The sequence below is a fragment of the Triturus cristatus genome, chromosome 7 (genome assembly GCF_964204655.1).
Source record: "Triturus cristatus chromosome 7, aTriCri1.1, whole genome shotgun sequence".
NCBI lineage: Eukaryota > Metazoa > Chordata > Amphibia > Caudata > Salamandridae > Triturus > Triturus cristatus.
The window spans coordinates 1,694,021,739-1,694,044,389 of record NC_140590.1 but is presented as its reverse complement, the minus strand read 5'-3'; the positions used below and the strand labels follow the sequence as shown (position 1 = coordinate 1,694,044,389).

At 42.2% G+C, this 22,651-nt stretch overlaps 1 protein-coding gene across 7 annotated transcripts in view; it reads right to left on the bottom strand.

Annotated features, from left to right (window-relative positions):
* The window catches only part of FOXJ2 (forkhead box J2), a 302,004-nt gene that overhangs the window by 107,072 nt on the left and 172,281 nt on the right, over window positions 1-22,651 (bottom strand). For all 7 annotated transcript variants that reach the window (XM_085619900.1, XM_085619899.1, XM_085619902.1 and 4 more), the window contains 2 exons: window positions 13,622-13,702; window positions 13,047-13,178 (listed from right to left, as the gene is read on the bottom strand). In XM_085619900.1, the coding sequence (XP_085476026.1) occupies window positions 13,047-13,178; window positions 13,622-13,702 (213 nt within the window). The remainder of the gene's footprint in view (window positions 1-13,046; window positions 13,179-13,621; window positions 13,703-22,651) is intronic.

Genomic DNA, 22,651 nt, shown 5'->3' with positions numbered 1-22,651 from the left:
ATAGTGATCGCAAAAAGGAACATGTGGGAAATAGTACTGATTTGGCAGAGGGAGGGAACCATACCTAAGGCCAGGAAAAAGAGAAGCATGCGATCATGGGATACTGTGTCGTACCCTGGAGGGATTCTTATGAAACAAAGAAGTGATGAATGGCTGGAGAAACAACTATTCAAGTTAAATCTACTGTGCTATGTACATCACGCTCAAATAACTGCTTTAATGGGTTTGTTTGAAAAAATTGAACATATAGGCTTTACAAAAATAAAATAAAAAAAAGATAGTTGTGTGATCATAGCAAACATTTGAGCCTCGATCATTAGCTGACCACCATCATTCCCTTTCCATCCTAACTTTACAGAGTATTTTCATAGAATGATGGCATATTAAATTTTGGTGAGACAACTGAAGCTTGATACTTCTTTGGGGACTGATACACCACAGACATCTTGCATTTTTAACTTCCAAGTCTCCTTAGTGCGGTTCAGCAACATCACTAAGGTTGCTTTGTTCTTGCTCTAAAATGCTTAGAAAATGTGTTCACTCCTGTAGGATGATTATTGAAGACCATTCATTCAGGTTATTGCCATTTCTAGATTGCAATATTGCATGATGGTCTTCAACTGGATGTCAAAACAAAAATGCCGGCAAAGCTTTAATAATGCTATTTGTCAACTGATGGCAAGTTAATGAGAATCCTTGCCCTCGACCTGGAAATTGATGCACAGCTTTGTATTAAGATTGCAACCTGGTCATGTCCAGGTGTAAAAGACCTACAGCATCCTTTGCTAGAGGTCTAACCTAAAAATGTTCTGCTTTTCATATAAAAATGAAGTGTGGAGCTGCAAAAACTTACATTTGAGGGCTGTATGGTAGAGTGATAATTTGCTACAGTTAAAATATGCTGTGAAATGTGTTCTGGAAGGTTGATTTAACTAGACTTCTATTAATTAGGAATGTCTGGTCTTGACAACGTATTATCATTGACTGTTTTTATAGTTTATCTATGTTCAAATTATTTATTATTGTCCCAATTAAGATTGCAGGTTCAGACTTTCTTTTGATGGCATTGGTCTTGTTATTAAAAAATCTATAGGTTTTTAAACCTCTATGATAAACAGTTTCTCCTCCATAAAATCTCTCAATGCACTATTACCACTGGCCCACAGTCACGGTCAGACAAAAGAATTTGGGATGTCTAGCATGTGTAACATGCATCCTATTATGACCTTTAGAGCACATCGAAACGGTCACCATGGGCTTTTGCGAATCCTTCCACCTCACTTCACCTCTCACTTATTAGTTCTTTTTAATATTTAGACCACTACCCAGCAATGGAAATTTTAACAATGTTGTACCAGATGCAGTGACCAAGATTCATCTGAACCACCCCAACCTATACACTCTAGAAGACATCAAAAAATGATTTTACAAGATAAATAGAACCACAATGACAGCTATCACAACCAACGTTGAGATCTTCAATCTCCAACGAATTGTTTCTAGCCAACTCCCTCTGCTGGACACTCTGGATGTCATATTTGCCCCACATCCCCTGGGACACCCCTGACAACTGGCCAGTAAACTGGAGCAAATACAACAATTCGCTTCAGGCTCAACACACTAAGCAACAACACAGAAAAGCCAGGAACAACCAACAACAACAAATGTACATACATACAGACAAAAATGACCAAACATCAAAAAGCTGACTTGCCATCTTGAAAGAACCTTATAAATATGCAACATCAAAATATACACATATTCATAGAACGGCTCTCCACTGCACTGGACAACCAAATACCAATAAAGAGCATCCAGGGTTAACCACAAAAAAACATGTATTAAAGCCATCTTAAAAAGAATATAAACACAACTCAACATAACAAGGGGAAAAGCAAGAGATGGAAAAGACAAAATCATACTACTCCTGTATAATAGAGCCTACAGAGGAATCATCATAACCAGAAAAAGGCAATACTATTCCTCACACATAATTAAAGCTAACAGCGCTTCTAAGGAACTCCACAAGATTGTAACAGAATACTGAAATAAAGAGCACCAAAACACAAACGTAGGCCTTTTGTGACCAAATCTCCAAGGAATTCTTCGCAAAGGATACAAAGATAGAAAATTGCTTTGGTGATCACACAAAGAGAATTAGATTTTTAGATTCAACTGGCCCTGCGTAACCCAATTTAACTAGACTAGAAATCTAACTATTACAAAAACACAACTAGAGCCCAAGCTAGTAAAATAATTTCAAAGGATTTTTTTATCACAATTTTTGTTTTAGATTTTAAAATGAACACTTTATTGCAACGTGCAGAATTAGTTTATTATTTTATTTGTTGCTGTCTCCACAATTCATTATTTCTAGACTTTTTGCATATCTTCTACAATATTTTTAATAGATTAATCATATTCCAACAACCATGAATCATCAATTGGCAAAACGTAGGAAGCGTTGTCCCACATTCAGTAATCATTACCCCACCGCCAACATGTTTTTTTTATTTTTCAATTTTCTGCTTCTTCAGGGCGCAAGCCGGATGCTTAATGTTTGAAAGGAAGTTTTTTTTTTTTTTAGCTAAAAGAACAATAAATAAGTGAACATTAAAAACTATTTTAATGAGAGATTTTTAGACAAGCAGACACCAACCAGAAAGAAAAGAGAAGATAGACAAGAATTCAATCTTTTTGGTAAGTCAAAAAGTAACATTATTGAAAAAGGCTTTATGTTAGTATTCACATCTGTTCAACATGTCTTTTTTCCCAATTCAATTTTTATGCACACATATGGTTAGCAACAGATGCTCATAATTGCACTTCAACTAACCATATGTAGTTCGTAAACATCAGAATTTACAAAATAAGAAAATCATACTAGTTGCAAACAATGTATACAATTCTAAGGAACTTTATGTTTATCTAAACAATGGTTTTGCACCATAAATAAAGATTGGAATCTTTATCTGAAAAGGTTGCAGCTCCCACAGGTTAATTTATTACATATAAAAAAAGTTCCTTAGGATTATAGAAAATAATTTTTTGATTATCAATTTGTAAAATTGAGGTCGTCTATGATTAATAACCTTGATAGTTGAACTTTTATGGAATTATTTAACATGTCCATGAAACTGAGGGGGAAGAGCCAACTGTGCATCTGTAGATGCATTACTATGATCAATTGTACATATTGTTTAAAACTAGTATGACTGATTATGCTTTTCCACTTTCTAAAGTATGAGCTTATTGACATATGATATTTTGGAACCATAAAACTGAATGTGGTTAAAGTATTAACAGATATGTGGGAAAACATGAACCCTTTTTCAATAATGTTGCATTTTGCATTAGCAAAAAGACTGAATTCTTGTTGGCCTTCTCTTTTCTTTCTTGATGGTGTTTGTCTAAAACTTCTCTTAGAGCATAAACTATCCCACTTCAGTCGGATTAAGTGGAAACTTGCGAAAAACGTGTTGGCTGTGGGACAACTATTACTGGCTATGAGTTAACATTAGCTACGTTTTGTCGATTGATGGTTGATAGAATATGATTCATCTATTGGAAATATTGTTGAAGAAACGCAATAAGGCTAGTGATAATATATTGTGGCAACAATAAAAAAAAAAAACGGTCATTCTGCAGAGCGAAAAATGTGTTCTATACAACAACAAAAAAAGATTTATTTTGAAAATATTTCACTTGCAAAGGTCCTATTTTTGGCTGAAAACACATACATGAGCACCCCAACACATGATCCAACCAACAAAGAAAGAGACAAAAGCAATCTTCTACCACTAAATACTTTCGCTGCTCTCTGATAAAAACATCCTCAACATTATCAGAGCAAGCAGGCCTTTATAATCAACTTCAGACCCAGCACTTCCAAACATCTTTAAAGATATGCTTTGCACAACATGTAACAGGGAGGTATCTAAAAGCTTGCTCAATAAATCAGTAGAACCAAGTTCATTTTGACCCAACCTGAAAACCTCCTACATTAGATCACTCCTCAAAAGATGAACTTCTACCCATCCGACCATGCAAACTACAGACCAATATGTCCACTCCTAGGACAACTGTTTGAGAAAGCAGTGTTTACTCAATTCATAAAATTTTTATTTCAGTCGTTATGACCATAAAAGTGCAAATTCGTACAATACAAGGAAACAAGATAACATGCATACCAAGATTTGTTAACAGCAATTTTAAAAGTTTCAACTTAATTGGTTAATCTAAAAACGGTTTAAGAAAGAAAAAATTAACATAGTGGGCCCCTAAAAGCTGTGTTAACAAGAGCCTATACCGCGATGGAAATAGGCAGCATGTTTGCTCAATTTTCTAGGTTTACAGAGGAAGAAAAATTTATATCAGGCGAACAATCTGGTTTCAGACAGGGCGGAAGCAGAGTGAGCCATCATTTTCTTTTGGGTTGACCTAAACCTCACAGTGGACAAGAACAGAGTGGCTGCTTTATTGCTGCTTGACCCCCTCAGCGGAATTTCACACTTTCCAAACAGTACTACAAAAACTGTCATCTCCGAATGCTTGAAAATACCTGAAAGTGTGGTATACATACACACCTTTAACATCAGCTACTTACAACCTCACACAGTGGAGTCCCGCAGATGTCCATCATATCACCTCTATTAATGAACCTTTACCTAACCCTCTTACCAGACTGGATTCGATCATTCAACCTCACCTGTTAAAACTACGTAGTTGGCTCACAATTCAGCCTAAAAATGCATGGCCCAGAAAACCTCTACAACTCAAAACATGACTACCTTGCAGCACAGATGCATGGATGAAGAGATCTTACCTACACAACACTGCAAAGACTGATCGTGGCCAGCTGACAATGGCAGAAATATCAGCCTACCACCATAAGGCCAAAGGAACTCTACACCACTCTAAACACATGAAGAGAAGTAAGAAACCTACAAATAACCATGGATTCAGACCTATCTTTGATGCGACATGTCAACAAGATAGCCTTCTACACAATGAACATCCAGTGTCACATCTTCTCATACCTTGGATACCAACAATAGCTGCAAGCTATCCTTATGCTTGTAATCTCCAAGCTTAACTATACCAACAGCTTGTAGCTTGGTGCCCCAGTATGGACATGTGCAAAATGCAACTAATCCAAAACGCTGCTCAGAAAATCATTCTCCCCATCAGAACACAACTCCAGTCCTGCAATCATTCCACTAGCTACCTGAAGTTGGTAGAGCAATGTTCAAGGCACTCTGCGTTGTCCACATAGAACTCAAGGGAAAAGGAGCACTACAGCGACAAGTTAAAATCCAGCAATACAAACAAAATAGGCCACTGAACTCTGGCTTGCACTATAAAAAATTCTTAGGAAGCACGAGTTTCTCAAAACACGTTGCCAAACTCACTACGAGCCAAGTTTCAAAGCATTCAGGAGCACATACACTTCACAAGAGAGTTGAACACATGGCTATTTCCAAGGTAACTACATCATCTCACTACTCTGGGAGAGAACCCAAAATTTCTATGTGCAGCTAAGTTTTGAAGTGCTGATCTAGATCTGGCCAGGGTTTTTATATATTGTCAATTCATATATACCCTGCTGGCGGCACTAATACCATAACACGCAGCACAGTGAAACAGCCAATTGTAGTTGATTCCTTTATACTGCTTGATGTTCCTATATCCAATACAATATAGATCTGCTAGAGCTCATGGCTATCACCTAGTACTGTATCAGCCCATAACAATAAACCACCTTCGGCCAACTTAGCAGGCATGACATAACTGAAGAGATCTGCCACATACCGCTGGGTGACTGCAGGTCCCAACTAGGAACATACTATGACCTCTACTTGACATCTCAAAATGACCATCCAATGTTGGGATTATCGTAAAGTCATTCCAGCAGATCTTCCCATCATCTCTACCCCCTATCTATGCCTGCTGAGCACCATAAACCTTAAACAAAATATCTTGGAAAAGACAGCCTAGGGCACTACCCAGCTAAGTGAAATGCAAGCGACACAGGAGCTAGCCATCCTAACCTGGGGGCATAAGCACTCTCCGCCACTTCCGCGGCAGTCTTTAAACTCTCTTGGCGGCACTTCTGTACATTCAAATTCAATTTAGTAGCCAACCGCCTGCCTCCTAAACCTTCCAGGTTTCAGTTCCGGTGGGACACCAGCATGATCCTGGACTACTCAAACTGCCTCGACACAAGTCGACTGCAGCATCCTTCAACATCTTCAATGTCGGACTGCTCCAAGTCACATGGTTCACTTTCATTAGTGATGAAAAAGGCCACAAATAGTTGAAATAAAGATGCCCCTCAACCCACAGTCACACGGGCAACCAGCTAAATGGGCTATTACAATAATTATAAAGGGACCGGCAGAGCTGTTCAAAGTTGCCAGTTTACTGAAAACCATAAAGTGTGCATCTCTCCCTCATGCATCTTCATCCACCACAGTACTGAATCCTGCATCCCATGACAATAGTGGCACCACAGTACTCATCCACCAAGAAATTGACACTTCCCACATAAGAACAAAAAGAAAGACAACACCAAACCACACCACCCTACACAGTGTATATAGCATGCTGCCCATCAAGGCAAGCGCGTCAGCACCTCATCATAGAGGTAGGAAGCGTTATATAAATGTTAGGCTACAGTCAAGGCCACTGGATTTATACTGCAGGGTTGAGTAAATAATGCAGCAAAAAAAGGCAAATTATGCAGCATAATGCAGCACACTTTGTAATAGTATTACTTATTTTTTTTTTTTTTTACATGGTAGTACTGTCTAGGCATTGATTGCACTTCATTAGTACCAATTTAATACTCAAATATAGCAATAAGCAATGGAAAGGTGCCCAGTCCAGCTTTCCAAAGGGCCTTACACTGCACAGCAACAAATTATTGAATTTTGGGTAACTTTTGGGCCGTATGAGCTATAAACAAAATGTGCCTTTTTGTTAATAATCTACCGATTATGTGGCAAATATGGAAATTCAAACATTATGCTAAAATCGTGATGCCCGCACAATCGCACCATTCTAGTGGCCCTGGCTACAGTACAACCATACACTTGGGCCCTAATTCAAACTGTGGCCGAAATACCAGGAGGTAAAAAATCTACCTGGGGAAATACAAATTCAGTGGCTTGCCAGGTTTCTTCCCCCCCGCCCCCCCCCCCCCCCCAATTCAGAAATCTGCGGGTGGGAATGAGGGATAACATGCAATTTTGGTTTTAAGGCAGTGAAAAAACGTATGTTTCCTTTATTGCTGCCTCTGGCTCTTCACTGAGCTCCCTCCATGAATATTTCACCATTTAATACTTGGAGGGATTTGTGAAGGGATAAACCCCTGTGTGAAATTACTGCACAGCGCAGAACAGAGGGATTGGAAACAAACAGTGCTCCTTATTCCCTCGACACCTGAAATGAAGCGGTTAGTGTCCAAATGATTTGGGCCGAGAAACAGAATGACTGATGGGAATGGAAAATGATTCCAAATGACGTTTGATATGCAACAGCAATAAGTCCCAGGCAGATATTGTATCCGGAAATGAAATATGACTTTAAATTGTAACACATCCTTCCAATCCGAAGAATGAAGTTCCAAAATTAAGTATTCTGTTCAAAAAAAGAACTGCTGAATTTTGCGGGAAGCATTAAATATCAAAACTAATATTGATTTTAAATACACAATTGCGAAATAAAATATGAGACTTACAAATTGAAATATGGTATTTCTAACTGAAATGCTGTCTGAATTGAAATACTGGATTCCATACTGGAGCTCAGCACTCTTACTGGATCACATTAATTTTCTCTGCCGAGGCATATTTTTATATTTAATATATATGTAATTTATATGCAGAAGCACAGAGTGTAACATGCTATTAGATTTAAAATACAATGTTTTGTAAACTGGGGTATAGAATTAATTGAAATATGGTATTCACCTATGACATGGATAATTAAACTGTAATACTGGATTTCAACACAACATTTGAAAGTGAGCTTGCTTTCTAAATCTTAGTACAGAATTCAAAAAGGACAAGCTTTTTGAAATGCCACCAGAATCTTTTTCTGTGTTAGGGTTTTAGTTTTATAATATGAATTCTCAATTATTGTAGTGGGTTTATTCATAAATCGTACACCCAGACATGTCCTATAACAATTTTTAGGTCTCGCCTAGCGTTGCAGTGCGCATGAGCTGCTCGCGTAGCGAGATTTATTGGGGTAAAGAATTTTGTGTAGAGGGACTTCTGTTACCGCCCATGCTTTCAATTGGGCAATGTTGATATTTATGTAAAACTTACTGTTGTGATCGGTGTACAGCGGGTTTTGGTTACCGCCCTATACATTTTTTTGCTCGTGCTGCCTGCACACGCCAGTCGGCTCTGATTCGATGGCAACTACCAAATAAGCACTGTGATTGGTGGACCTTGTCAACCAATCAGAGAGCCTACTGGCGCGTGCAGGCAGCGTGAGCAAGACACGCTGTAGACTCGCTATCCCAAGGGCGTGTAGATGTTCAGCCTTCGGTTTCACGTTGTGCAGTCTTGTTTTAAATAGACACGGCCGCCCCTCCTGCACCACTTCAAGTCTCCTTGGAGGGAGCTCTCCGGCCGGCTCTGCTCCATGTCCTATCGATTTCTGATATGAATCAGATGCCACTGTCTCTGCAGCAGATTCCACTCTATCTTCCCTTTAAAGATCGCCCCTAAGTTTCTTGGGGGCGCTAATAGAGCATGTAAAAGGGCCGATAATGTAATCTTCCTCATGAGCAAATGATTAACCCGGCCCTCGGGAGCCATGCATCACTCATCAATAGGAGGCCCCCTCCCCCAGGCCTGGCTGCAGGTGCACAGGCAGGGTCGACGACCTGCAGGGGGGGCAATGAGCAGAATCCTCTACAAATATGAACGCTTCAGATATAAAGGCTGCCACGATGCAATCTATTGAAGGGGCCGGGGGTCCGCGCTGTACCAGAAGTAATAACGGGCAGTTTGCAGGAGCGCCCCCTTGTGGCTTCTGCAGGAGACGCAGCGAAAAAAATTTGCTTAGTGTGTTTGAGTGACGGACATTAACTGAATTATGTCTTCCCGTTCAGTAATAAGTGCTGTTTCCCATTTTAATGAAGTAGTGTTATAGATATTTTAAGAATAAAAGAGTCGGCCTGCCGGATTCAAGTCAGATGGCCTACCGGAAACGCTCAATTTATCACTTGGCCACAGCTCTCAATCTGCAGCGGGGCCGGCTGGTGACAGAACTAATGACCTGGCACTTCCGGCACTTCACAACCCAGATGTGGACCGAGAGAGAACAATGCCGGGTCCTTATATCATTATCTGGGCCCATTGATCCCACTGACTGGGTCATTACAGTTCATATGGACAGCGGGACGGAGGGCGAGATGGTCTGCCATCAGCAGGGGAGGACTCTTGGGGCACCGGCAGAGGAGGGTCTGGAGTGTCAGTGGGAGGCAGGGGAACTAGCTGCAGGCGAGTCTAGGGCCAGGGACGGCAGAAAGGGGGTCTTTGGGGAAAGGGGCTTAAGACGAAAAGTAGAATGACATGAAGAGCAGTTCTGGGTTGAGGATGAGCAGGCAAGGGTCTTTGAGGAGCAGGCGAGAGTCTTTGAGGAGCAGGCGAGAGTCTTTGAGGAGCAGGCGAGAGTCTTTGAGGAGGGCATAGGGGAGCAATGCGGAGGAGGGGTCACGAGCCAGGTGGAAGAGCATGGAAATATTTGGCGGGCTTGTGGTGGAACACTGTGTGCACCACCTTGACGAGGGGAGAAGAACGGGAGATCACGAATACAAGGTGAAATAACCCACGAGTGAGGCCTGTAATTAATCTCAGCTACCCCCAGAGCGCGGGGAGAGGCCCTCATCGTGACCCGCGGCTGGTGCACACACGGTAGCCAGTCGGTACCGCATGGCCATTCGGGCAGCGGATACCAATCTCGGGAGGTAAACAGGAGCAGGGCGACGGGACCTCCAACACACAAACGGTATCGAAGAGTCATGGAGGCAGGTGAGTGTGCGGCAGACACCGGAATGCGCCCCTCACACCATCCGAATGCACCCCTCTGTCTAACAGCCTCTCGCCCCCTCTTTCTTTCCCCTTCTCTCTGTCATCCAGTCTCTTTACTGTTCTAGTCTGTACACCTTCTGTCTCTTACGCTCCCTGTCTCAATCATTCTCTCCGTTGTGGTCACTGCCACACCGGCGTCTCCCCTCCTCCCTAGCTCTGTTTCTCATCTGTTTTCGTTTTGTCATTTTATTTCCTTCCCCGCCCCTTGATGCTTTGCCCTCCTGCACTCTTCTCCCGTCACCGCTTCACTCTCTCTCTGTGTGTCAAACCTTTCTCTCCCTTTCCTCCTGCTCGTCGCTTCTTCCCAGTCATGTCTCGCCCCTTCATTCTTCCCTCACCCTATCCCTCTCCCTCTTGCCTCGCTCTTTGCTCTCCTCTCTCCCGTGAGAGGGCAGGTGCAGGGGTGGGAGTCCGGGGCAGTCGTATTTAGCACATTAACCTTTTCCGGGCTGTGCACAGGGGTCCAGACACATAACAAATGGTCAGCTTTAATCATGATGTCAGCTCATTAACCCGCAGAGACCCCTCACTGCAAAACCATTTCAAAGCCAGTCCTTCATCGCCCGGCTCGGCCGCCCCTACAGCCCTGCCCGTCCACACACCCGCCGGTCCAAGTAGACCTGCTTGGCACCAGCCCTGCCTGCATGAGTCACAGTCCTGCCTCTGCTTTCAACCCTGTCTATGCCTTCACCTCCACCTGCCCATATAGGCCTGATTGTCCCCAGCCCTGCCAGCCCCGCCAGCCCCGCACGTCTACCCTGCCCTGCCTTCAGCTGTGCCTGTGTCTCCAAACCTGCCCGCCCCGCCTGTTCCTTCAGCCCTCCCTGTCCACCCAAACCTGCTTGCCCATAACCCTCCAGCACTCCGCCCTGTCTCTCACACTCCCGCTGCCTGCCTCGCTCCCGCCGCCTGCCTCGCTCCCACCGCCCGCCTTGGCTCTAGTACTGCTTTCTCGGTCTGTGTTTTCATACCTGCTGTCCACCCAGAGCTGCCTGTCTCCTGCTATGTCTTTCCACCAGTCCTGCCTGTCCACCAAGACCACCTGTTCTCGGTCTTGGCTGTTTTGCGCCCCCTGCTGATTCTCTAGTACTGATTAGATGTCAGTACAGCCCTTCATGGCACAGGTCTGTGGTTTCCCGCGCTCTGCCCATCTCCAGTATACGGCCTGTCCCTCTTTATCACGTGCCCACCTAGGCCTTGCCTGAGTTCATGACCCCCAGCGCTGCCTGCACCACATGCCCCACTGACCTACTGACCTACTGACCTACTGCCCCCAGCTCGGCCTGTCCCCTCTCCCGCGCGGTGGGTCTGCCTGAGCTCACCTGACTCCTCGCCGGTGCGTGGGCATATTTAGGGCAGCCCAAACAGCAGCGTGTTCACATGCCAACATATGCACACCTGTTTTTACATTCACACTATTATTTGTGCACATAGTGTATGTTCACAAAAATACAAGCCGCATGCAATGTGAGCGACTGCACAAACACACTGGGCAGTAAGTACACAGTCATGGTTTTATGTGCACACCTCCAGGGGGTGTTAGTGCACACAACTGAATGGGTTGAGATGTACGAAAGTGAAAGCCGAAAGCTGCTAACTTCCCGAAACATTTCGGATAGTTGCATTAGCGCTATATAGATACAAACGTTTTTTGCTCGTCTATCTCTTCGCTATCCTGCTCAATCCAAATAACTTACTAACATATCCACCACTCAAATCACTTTCATATTTCACTATACTAATTCGCCACTAATCCTTTATGGGTTCCAGAGTAGCGTGCCACTCGCCGAAAAAGCGCTTCAACGCCTCGTCAGGGGTAGTAAGCGGTATATAAATGCAATTATAATACTATACAATTAGGTGTAGATTGCATAACCCTATAGTCTGGCATTTTTATATAGTGGTCTGCGAAATGCACCTCTCTTTTGCATACTTACTCCAAACAATGGAAAAATATACCACATTGCATGAAATCATGCCAAATTTTAAATTTTGTGCGATTTTAATGGACGCGATGATACACTTTGCGCTAAAAAATAGCGCAGACTATTGGCAATGTCTGCCCCCAGGGAGATTCCCAGAAAGGACTGGCATTGGGAATGTTGGGAACAACCACAAGCAAAACGTTTGCGGACATTCCTTTCTATTGCACTTTCCCAGTCCAACTGTTTGATGAAATGTGTGTTAATGGTGAGAAAGTGACCACAAAACTCCTGATCATTTAGCGGATGTTGGAGGAGCAGTTTATCCACCTGGATTAGAAAAACACAGGGAAAATAAAAGGATACGGAAGACACATTTCCTTTGATTCTAAATGGCATGTTGTCCGCTTGGAGATAATCTGCAGAAGGAAGGAGCTGGTGCAATCGTGAGAGCACACTTTTCACAGATTCTCATGCAGACACCTTTTGCCCACTTGGCACAGACCACATCAGCGAGCGTGAAAGAACAGACATTGCCTCAAGTAATGCTCATGTCAAGCTTGTACAATGGAATTATTTACACAGAACACAAGTTACCCTAACAAGGATACATAACATCTATCCATCCTGCCACGATCCCCATCTCAGAAGCACCTCTGAATACTCAAACTTAATTCATGTGGTTTGGAGCTGTGTGGCTGTTGCTAGCTAGTAAAATTTAGTGGGCTCCAGACTGAAGTCAGTGGTAGGTAGTCTGATTGGATGTACAATTGGACATTGCCAATAGGCGGTAAAATACATTGTCATTTACAACGCCATTACTTGATTGATGCTTCACGAAGGGAAAAAAAAAACCAAAAACATTTTCAATGCCAATAGCTCAAAACAATGTCATTGCGAGACCTATTGCATTGTAAATGCTTGTTTTCTGACTCCTTGGTTTCCCCTAGCCTAATGATTGCCACCACTGCTGCATTATAATGACAATTTTCCTGACAAAAATAGCACATCTTACCTGACTATAATTCTGTAAGGGGGTGGTGCTGTCCAAAGACAGATGTGTTCCTTCCGATGCTAAGGACACCTCGCTACTTGATACACTGCATGGACTTTTGCTGACTTCCTGTTCTAGGGAATCCGGGGATGGCTGTACAAAATGGAAAGAGGGGTTAAAGATCATGAAAATCCACACATACTTCACATTTTACAATAAGAGCAGAATCAGATTATTGGAACCGCAGCAGAAAATGGACCATATCCTAAGGAATTAGCTTTGTTTAGAACTTGAAGATTGGTGGCGTGGGAGCATCTTCTATTCTTCAGGATGGTATGTGACCAGACTTAGCACACCGCCTCTCACCTCTATGACTGGATGTGTTTAAGTAATGTAAACAACAATTCAGCCTTAAGAATGTATGGGCTCTATAGATTGGAACGTAACTATGGACCCTGCCATTTGGACTGAATGGCCTCAGAGTGATGGGGTAAGGATACAGAACCTATCAGCGGTTCAGTGATGCAAAGCCGGTGAACTCAAGGACACAGCTATGATATAGCTAGTGAATGTGACTGTCCCACATGCTGACTTACCTCATCGTCAGGGTAAGGCCGCTTCCTCCGTGGTAGGGTAAGGTCATCCTTCGGACAGGTGTCGATAGTCCAATAGGATCCCTGTGGATGTAAAGATCTACTGGGTTATTTGTGCTCTCATACATGGCTGAAAATAAAGTTTCTGCCCTTTTGTATTTGATTCAAAAGCCATGATACAAGTACTGTAAATACAAGGAAATCTGATTTCACATTAACCATGTTTTTTTTTTACCACTTCTATTCCTAAAAGTAGTCGCTGAGGTAAAGAGTTGTTGAATTTTTATGGCACCACAGGAAAGACAGGTTAGCCTGGGTGAAGACTCACTCTAAACCCTGAGCCATTCAAATGATCGGAATAGAACAGACAGTAAAAGAGGTGCAAAAAAGGGGTAAACATTTATAGATAGGAAGAACAGTGTTTTTCCCTTCTAACAGTTATATATTTGGGGGTTACAACTTTAAAGTTTGATTGCTAGAATACGTTTATATCCTATGTTAATTCCTACAATATGCAGATGTACCAAGTGAAATATGCTATTTACTGCCACCGAAGCGTGTTGGAAGGGCTATTGTTGACAAATGTGAAAGACCGAGTAGGTCCGGATACCCCTCCACTCCCTCAACTGAGCATCTGCAAGTACACCTTAATAGCATCGATTTAGGTATACCTGCGTTAGTAAATATATGTACCCAAAAGCAAATTGCAAATGGTTACATTTGTGCAGCATGATAAATTACACGGGAGGGGCTTTGTGAATATAAGTATATGTTGATCCCTTGAGAGAAAGTCACTGTTTGATGCATACTAGTAGGGTTAGTCCCTCATATTAACAATGCTGTATCATGGAACTTCTTACTGCAGTAATAAATGTGCGTTTATGAGTACAGTTACTCTAAAAAACATTACTGGACTACATTAATTTCGCTGCTGTGGAATACTTTTATTATATATATTCACTGATAAAAATAAAGGTTAAAGGGACGTTATAGTTAGGTGAAAATGTCATTTACAACACCATTTTCAACTAACAAAACCACTGACATTCACAGTTATAGTTCTCATGTAACTATAACTCGCACCCCGGCATGCACAGTGTTGTCATCAATGCCATTTCAGATGATGCAGTGATGTTATCAATGAGGTCATAGAACATGTCATGAGGTATGTAGCAGTACATGGGGACTGAGCAAGTTATAGTAACTTTAGAGCAATGGTTCTTAACTCTTTGACTTATGCAGACCGCCACTTAATTACTGGAATCCAGGAAACCCCTACTGAATCACTGGAATCCAAGGACCCGCTGGAAGCCAGGGTCCCCAGCCTAAGGAATTTCTATGATTTGAACCGGAAAACGAAACGCATAAATACAGACACAAACATTCACCAAATACACAAATGCTGAAAAAAAATAAAAAAAAAAATATATATATATATATACACACACACACACACACACACACACACACATATACACATACATACATACACACACACACACACACATATATATATATATATATACACACAAACATACATACACACATACATATACACACACACATACATATACATACACACAACAGAACAGTCCTGTTACCCCTACTACCAAGAGGGGTATGTGTTCACAGTACAGGTACGGACCATGACAGCACTCCGCAAGATGATTCGCAGAATTTTTTATTTCTTCATAATTTCATCATGACACCACAAAGTTTATAGGACCAGTGTCCGCACAGACGCGTTTCGATCGCTAACAGCGATCTTGCTCACATGACGCGCTGTTGACGAATCACTCTAGAAATACTGTGTGTAACCAACGACATGTGATGTGTCAGGTGATAATGGGAACATAAACAGACTACAGTGCGAAAGACAATTTCACAATTAATGGCCATTGGTCCAAATATAAATAGAGTACATTATAAATAGCAGTACTTAAAATTCATACATATGATTTCTGATAAGTAAAACGCCAATAGAACTAATTGAAACAGTTTTGTCCATAAAAACAATTGGAATACAAATACTCGAATAGCATAAAATAGAGGGGATATATAAAACCTACATGTATAAGATAAAATATCCTTATACAAATATCAATTGATTCACTGTGCAAAATATCATTGAACAGGTAAAGTGCACCTTGAACAGATGAGTGTCCAATTAAAAAAAATACTCTCCTACTCACAGAAATATAGTATCAAAAATGTAAAATGGGCCAAATGTCAAAAAAAAGTGATGATCATATAATTGTTAGCTGTGTACTCAGTACAAATAGCCAACTGACCAACGGATATGTGCAAATTACATTTGAACTGTGTGCAAAATGTGCAAGTGCAAATAACTAACCCTAAACCTAAAAGTGTACACAAATTGTAAAAGAGGCTGGATGAGGACGCCTACAACCTAGGTTGTACTCAAAGTTCAAGTAAAATTTTCTGTCCTCGGCCATAGGACAATGTTGCCGCCCTCATCAGCACTGCTAACTATTATCTCGTTGTTGTTTTGTAACCTTTTCATTGGGGTCCAATAGCATTTAGAATGGTAATTACGATGACAGGTTTTGGAATTGACAGATCTATTCAAATCTTTCAATTTGTATAACCATGTCGCTGAAAACATCAATCGAGTCTTTGGGCATGAGGGGATAGAAAGGACGACAAAATGGACTGGATGCAGCCGCACCCGTATGGATATCGTCCGCTAGACCATGTTCACCAATAGAATCATCAAGTTCATTATGAGCTAGAGATTGCAACACTTGGATAGTTGTAAGGTGCTTAACTTGTAAATTGCCAATGCCACTGGTACCAGCTCCAGATTCTGTGATTTTAGGTTGAAATATGTTGAGCTGGAACAATTTCCTTAATTTTAATTTAAGAATGAATTTGAATATGTCAATTCGTGTCTGTTATATATACATACACACACACACACATATATATATATATATATATATTCACTGAAAAAACCATAGGTTTCACACACGTTATAGTTAGGAATTAGCATTTAAAAAACCTTGCAAATTCACTGAAAAAACCATAGGTTTCACACAAGTTATAGTTAGCTGTACATTTCACTCGTAAAAAACCAATGAAATTCCACGTTATAGTTAGTGAAGGCAACTATAACTCACGCGACCGCAATCCTCTGCTGATGCTAATACTGTATTTAGACACTTATTTGCCCAGGTCTTCTTCCATTAAATTTTAGCTAAACATATATTACAAATATTTTTTTTTCATAAAGACACATATGTCATTAGCAGAGGATTGCGGTCGCGTGAGTTATAGTTGCCTGCACTAACTATAACGTGGAATTTCATTGGTTTTTTACGAGTGAAATGTACAGCTAACTATAACTTGTGTGAAACCTATGGTTTTTTCAGTGAATTTGCAAGGTTTTTTAAATGCTAATTCCTAACTATAACGTGTGTGAAACCTATGTTTTTTTCAGTGAATTTGGACGGTTTTTTAAATGCTAAGTTACTTTACGCCGTTCGTGCCGTGCGCGCCCACTTCACGCAGTTCGTCCGTGCGCGCACGGTGCGCTTCGCGCGCCCACTTAACGCAGTTAGTGCCGTGCACGCACGGTGGGCACGCGGTGCGCCACGCGCACCGCGTGCCCACGTTAGGCTGGATGGGCCATGTACGCACGATGCCCTTCGCGCACCGTCCGCACACGGAGGACATATTATGCGCTTCGTTCTGAAAGGTTTTCTATTAAATGTTCACTGAGGACTTATATGCCATGCACAAAAGGTGCCACGCGGGCACCTTTTGCACACAGGGGGGGGGGGGGGGGGGGGGGGGAATATGGATTTGTTCTTTTTTTTAAATCAATTTTTTAACGTACGCGTACGGTAAGCGTATTCAGCGTTTTTTTGAAAAAATTTTTTTTTTATTTTTTGGCCTTGGATGGCCTTCTGGCACACCATAACCAAGGCTAGGTGGTTAGGAGCTGTCTAGCCTGCCTCCTTTTTATGATATCCAACTTTGTTTTTCCTCCACCCCTCCGAGTGCGAGAGAGAAAATGGCGGCCGACACTTCCTGGTTTCGACCGATTCGAATGTTTACTAAGATCTAACAGCCAATCAGAATCGCGCTCGCGCACGGCACCGTACGCGTACGGTAAGCTTACGGTGCGCGCTCGGAGCGCGCTTACAGATATATAGATTGATTTAAATGCTATTTTCTCAGGAACTACTGAACAGATTTACACCAGACCTACAAAAGGCACTTCCTTGACCTGAGGACTACCTCTCTGCCAAATTACAAGTAATTCTGTTCAGCCGTTCGGGCTGTAGCTGTGTCTAAAGGTCCTATGGAAAAATGCATGGGGAAAACGCGTTTTGGGACCCCCCTTTTTTCTCAGCCCCTGCTTGACGAATCCCCCAGAGACTTTCAGGGTAGGAGCGGAGCGTAGCGCCCCATTAGTTTTGAAAATTTCGCGAGGATTCGTCGACCGGCGCCAAAGTTATTCCAAATAGAATGTTGCGGATTTCCTATGGAAACAGGGTCCTAACTATAACTACCTACTGGCGACCGCCAGTAGGTAATTATATATATACACACACAATAAAAAAACATTGAAGGGATATTGTAGCAGTTAGGTGAGTAACATTTTAAAACTAAAAACCACTTAAAGTCGCCAGTTACAGTGCAGCAAGCGAACTATAACTTCCAGCACGCCATGCACTGCTTATGACATCGCATACTACGTCACTGACATCATTGTTAACCACTGATGGCATCATTGATGACATCATTCAATGAATTTGGCAGTTTGCTATACGCATATTAAACTGGAATATTTTCAGCTAGGAATTTCTAGATTCAATTTTCTATAGCCTCTCTAATGGTATTGGGTGTAAGCTTTGAAACATACTTGGCCTTCCAATGGATCTTGTCTGTCTGATGGGAGAGAGCTCTCCGTGAATCGTTGTGCACAGGGCGAAGAGTTCACAGCAAGGACTTTCCCATCCAAGTCTGATTGGCTGCCAATGAGAGATTGGTTACCTGTCAACAGTGCAGGACAGAGCAAAGGCTTTGTGCAGTGTACCTAAAGGAGCTTAGGAATGGGCTCACAGGAACCTGTAATATTTTATTTTTTACAGGCCCCGGGATACTCATGCAGACCCACATGTGATTTAGCAGGAGTCCCATAAAATCTCATAGGCGTCCGCACTAGGTCCTGCAGGCGGAATTTTTGTTTTTGTTTTTAAATGACTTAACCTCTTCAGTGCCCCGCCCTTTCCACGCCCTGTGCTGGGCGTTGCATTAGCGGGCGGGGTTCATGACGAGATAGTCTCGTCATGGGCACAGCGCAACCGCGCTCCATGACGAGACTATCTCGTCATGGGCACTGAAGGGGTTAAAGGGGCTTTGTGAGGTCCCTCTTCAATCACTCCCATACCTGTAAGGGGGTCAGGGTATTACTATCCTGCCACATTATCTCTTTTCTTTCTCAGTTTCAGGACAATGGAATAGATTCCCTGTGTCCTGTACACAACATCTGTTTCTGTTGAGGCTAGCCAATCAGATCGCTCTGGCCTGCAGGACTGAGATGGCCAATGGGAAAATAAAGCCCTTTCGACCAATCAGATTGCCCTTTATTTTTTTTGGGTACCACAGATTTACACCAAATCACACAAAAAACGCAGATAAAAGATGTAGCTTTCGGCTATATTTGGTGCAATTTTGTTCAGTTGTTTTTTCTAAAATGCTTTTTTAAACTTCAATGGGAAAATGCGTGGGGAAAAAAAATCTTGTTTTGAGACTTTCTAGGCCCCCGGCTTAACGGATTGCCCCGGAACTTTCCAGGAAGGAGCAGATGTGGGTGAACCGTTTACCAGTTTTGTGAAGATTTGCCAAACAGTGCCAAAGTTACTATTATGGACACTCTGACCTAAATAACTAGACAGCGGTGAAGGCCGCTGTGTAATATTTGCAGAAGCACAGATTATGCAATATGCTATTTATTAACATAGTTGAGTGTGAGAAAGGGTAATGACTCATGAGTGGCAAAGCCTTGAGTGAGTCATAATGTCCATCTCCCCCTCCCTCCCCACCTGCCCCTCAAAACAATGATAATAAATAGCATATTACACTTTGTTTGTATGCTTGGCATCTTTTCCTATGTATATTTTTTTTTAACAAAGACTGAGGCAGTAAAAAGTGTTTCTCACTTCTCTTGCTGTACTTTGGTTATAAACTGAAATTTGACCTTTGCACAACAGTAATAAATGTGCGAACACACGTTTATTTACTAACCGTGTTACTGCACCACATTTATTTCCTTTGGAATGGCATACACTTTGCACACAGCTAATGGTTCCACAGTTAGAACCAGGAGATCATCAGCCTTTAACTTAATTTTGTTAATGGATGCCCCAAATATAAACCCCATGATTTCTGTATTCCATCTAAGCAATACTACCTAAGGGTTCGAAGAAATCTTAAAACATATCAGTGTTATCAGTGCTGTCCAAAGAATGTGTCATGAGTGATGTAATGTGCGAGGGTATAAGCAGTGCATGGTGAGGGTGCTAGCTAACTATAACTAGAGAATTTCAGTGCTTTTTTTAACATAAAAATGTTCTGTTTGCTTTACTATAACATCGCTATAACCTTTGATTTATTTTCAAAGACTATTTATAGGAAACAATTACCATACCTTACGACATATACCAACCTGACCATACACCTATGCGTCCAATACTCCTTGAGCGGTTGCGTGTGCAGGGGGCCAGGCCCTGCTCCTAACTCTACATGGCAGCCAACTCCCATGGTTGAGCAATGCCCGGTCTTTTTTCACGAGGCCGTGGTTCCCCGGCAAATTTACAGGGAGGGTTGGAGGAACCAGAGCTAAAGTCAACATCTTCAACCTGTGCTTTCGTTGAAAGGTGTTCACAAGTCTAATCTCTAGAATCGACCTCATCCTCTTTTTTTTGGTGCCAGAACCAAAGACAGGAGGAGGGTCCTCTGCCCTTCGGATCCTGAAGCATCTCTATGGTGCCTTTTGACGGAGCCAACCAAACGTCCTGTGCAAGGATGGAGCCAAGTTCCACTTGAACTAGCTGAACAATCTGCAGCACCCAGTGACCTGAATTAGTAGCACCACAGCTGGGCAGGAAGGAAACAATTGACTCCCTCTAGTAGCACATAACCATGGGAGGAGGAAATCAAAGCTGTTTGGCTGCCGCTGTGGCCGAGGACGACGACCATGGCAGTACCATGGTCTTCGAAACCACCAAGTCCTCTTGAGCCACAAAAAGAGTGTGTTAGCTGGAGTAAGAGTTGCGAGGGCTGCTTTTGGTGATAGCCAGTTTCAAGATTATACCCTTAATTTTTAGTATAGATGGATTTGAGGGCTTAAAAGCGCAAACCAAAATACCAGAAGTAGGAAGACTGGCTTCGAAACGTTCCCACGCAGAATAGGACCTCTCTCCAAAAAGCCTACAACCCTTATATGGATGGACCCAGCACGTCACCAGAAAATACTCTTGGGCACTTCCATGCACAACACCTGACTACAACATTTGTGCCTATGACGTAACCGATGCATTCTGTCGAGCCAGGCATACCCTCGTGGCATTTTGCTGCACCCTTTCCATCTTGGTTTGCCCGAATAAAGATGTTCTTGAAATCTATCCGAGATGGCAGATGAAATTTAGATGGCCAGATCCCAAGAGCATGCACGCAACATCCCACCAGGCACGAGAGCAGTCAGGGACATCAGAGCCAAGCTGGCGGAAGAAAAGAACCTCTTAAATGCATCAATACATTAGATTATCTACCAGGTGAGACAGAGAATGTGTTGAGGTTTACCTTCATAGTAGAAGCTAGAACTACCATGCTCGGATTCTGGTGCTGAATCAAAAAGGCCAGATTTCAAATGTTCAGGCCTATAACACCTAGCTACAGGGAGACTTACTGGGGGAGCTAAACAGATCTTTGATCAAGCCGTCATCAAGGCTTCCAACAGGGCTTTGTTGAAAGGCACAAAGGGCTTTGAAATAGAAGGCACAGGCTGCAAGATTTTTGTCAGTAGGTTTGCCTTAGTATCTTTAGTAGGTAGTCGAAGTCCAGACTAGTATTGCTCTATTTTTGTGAAAGAGATACTCTCCACAGTGTTGGGTGCTGTTGAAGAATCACTGTCTCTGAGTAAGTATCCAGGCCACTGGCAGTCTACAGATCTACCGATAGGCCAGCATCCGTGCCCTTGAACATTGTCAGATCATTTCAAACAAAGCTTCCAGTCTAGGATAATACTGGTGTAGAGGGAGAGGCAGCAGTTCATCCAAAGTTGGAAGCTGTGAACTGGAATTGAGACATAGGCAGATGTTGGCTCCTGTTCTGGGACAAGCATCTGAGTCATCCAGTGTGGGTGCTGATGAAGTCTAGGCTGTAAATAATTGTCGAGATTTAATATGGAGAAGAAAATTGAGTAAGAACCAGTATGTAATCGTCGCAATCAATCTGAATCGAGTTTATTGTAAACAAGAGAATGCAAAATGTAGAAGTAAAATTACAAGATTCAGTGATAAATTGAGTAAATAAAAATCCCCACGATTAGAGAGGAGCTAGTAAAAACCCCTAGAACATGCAAATTAGTAGAGTTGTACAGATTCAAAAGGGCATTCCAATCCTGAAACTATTGCTTACCGCTACCTCAATATGTCAATCTGCGGGAAGGTGGCAAAATCAGTGAATTGCTAGTATTTAAACCCTACTATTGCATGGGCCCTGACATAACCAGAGAGTCTATTATCAGAGCTCTTGAATGTGCTTGCTGCTATAAGTTTTTACCACTCTACATGACACCAAAGGGGCAAGTAGATTTGTTTACAGGACAATCAGCTTTATGAAGCAACCTGATCCATGGACAAGTAGATATTTATTAAATTCCACACCACCTCTATCAAGTACCAATTCATTTATATCTTAATACATGCATTATATGATAGTGTGTCAGCACATATGCATACATATTTACATATTGCATGGTTTAGCATTACTATTATAGAT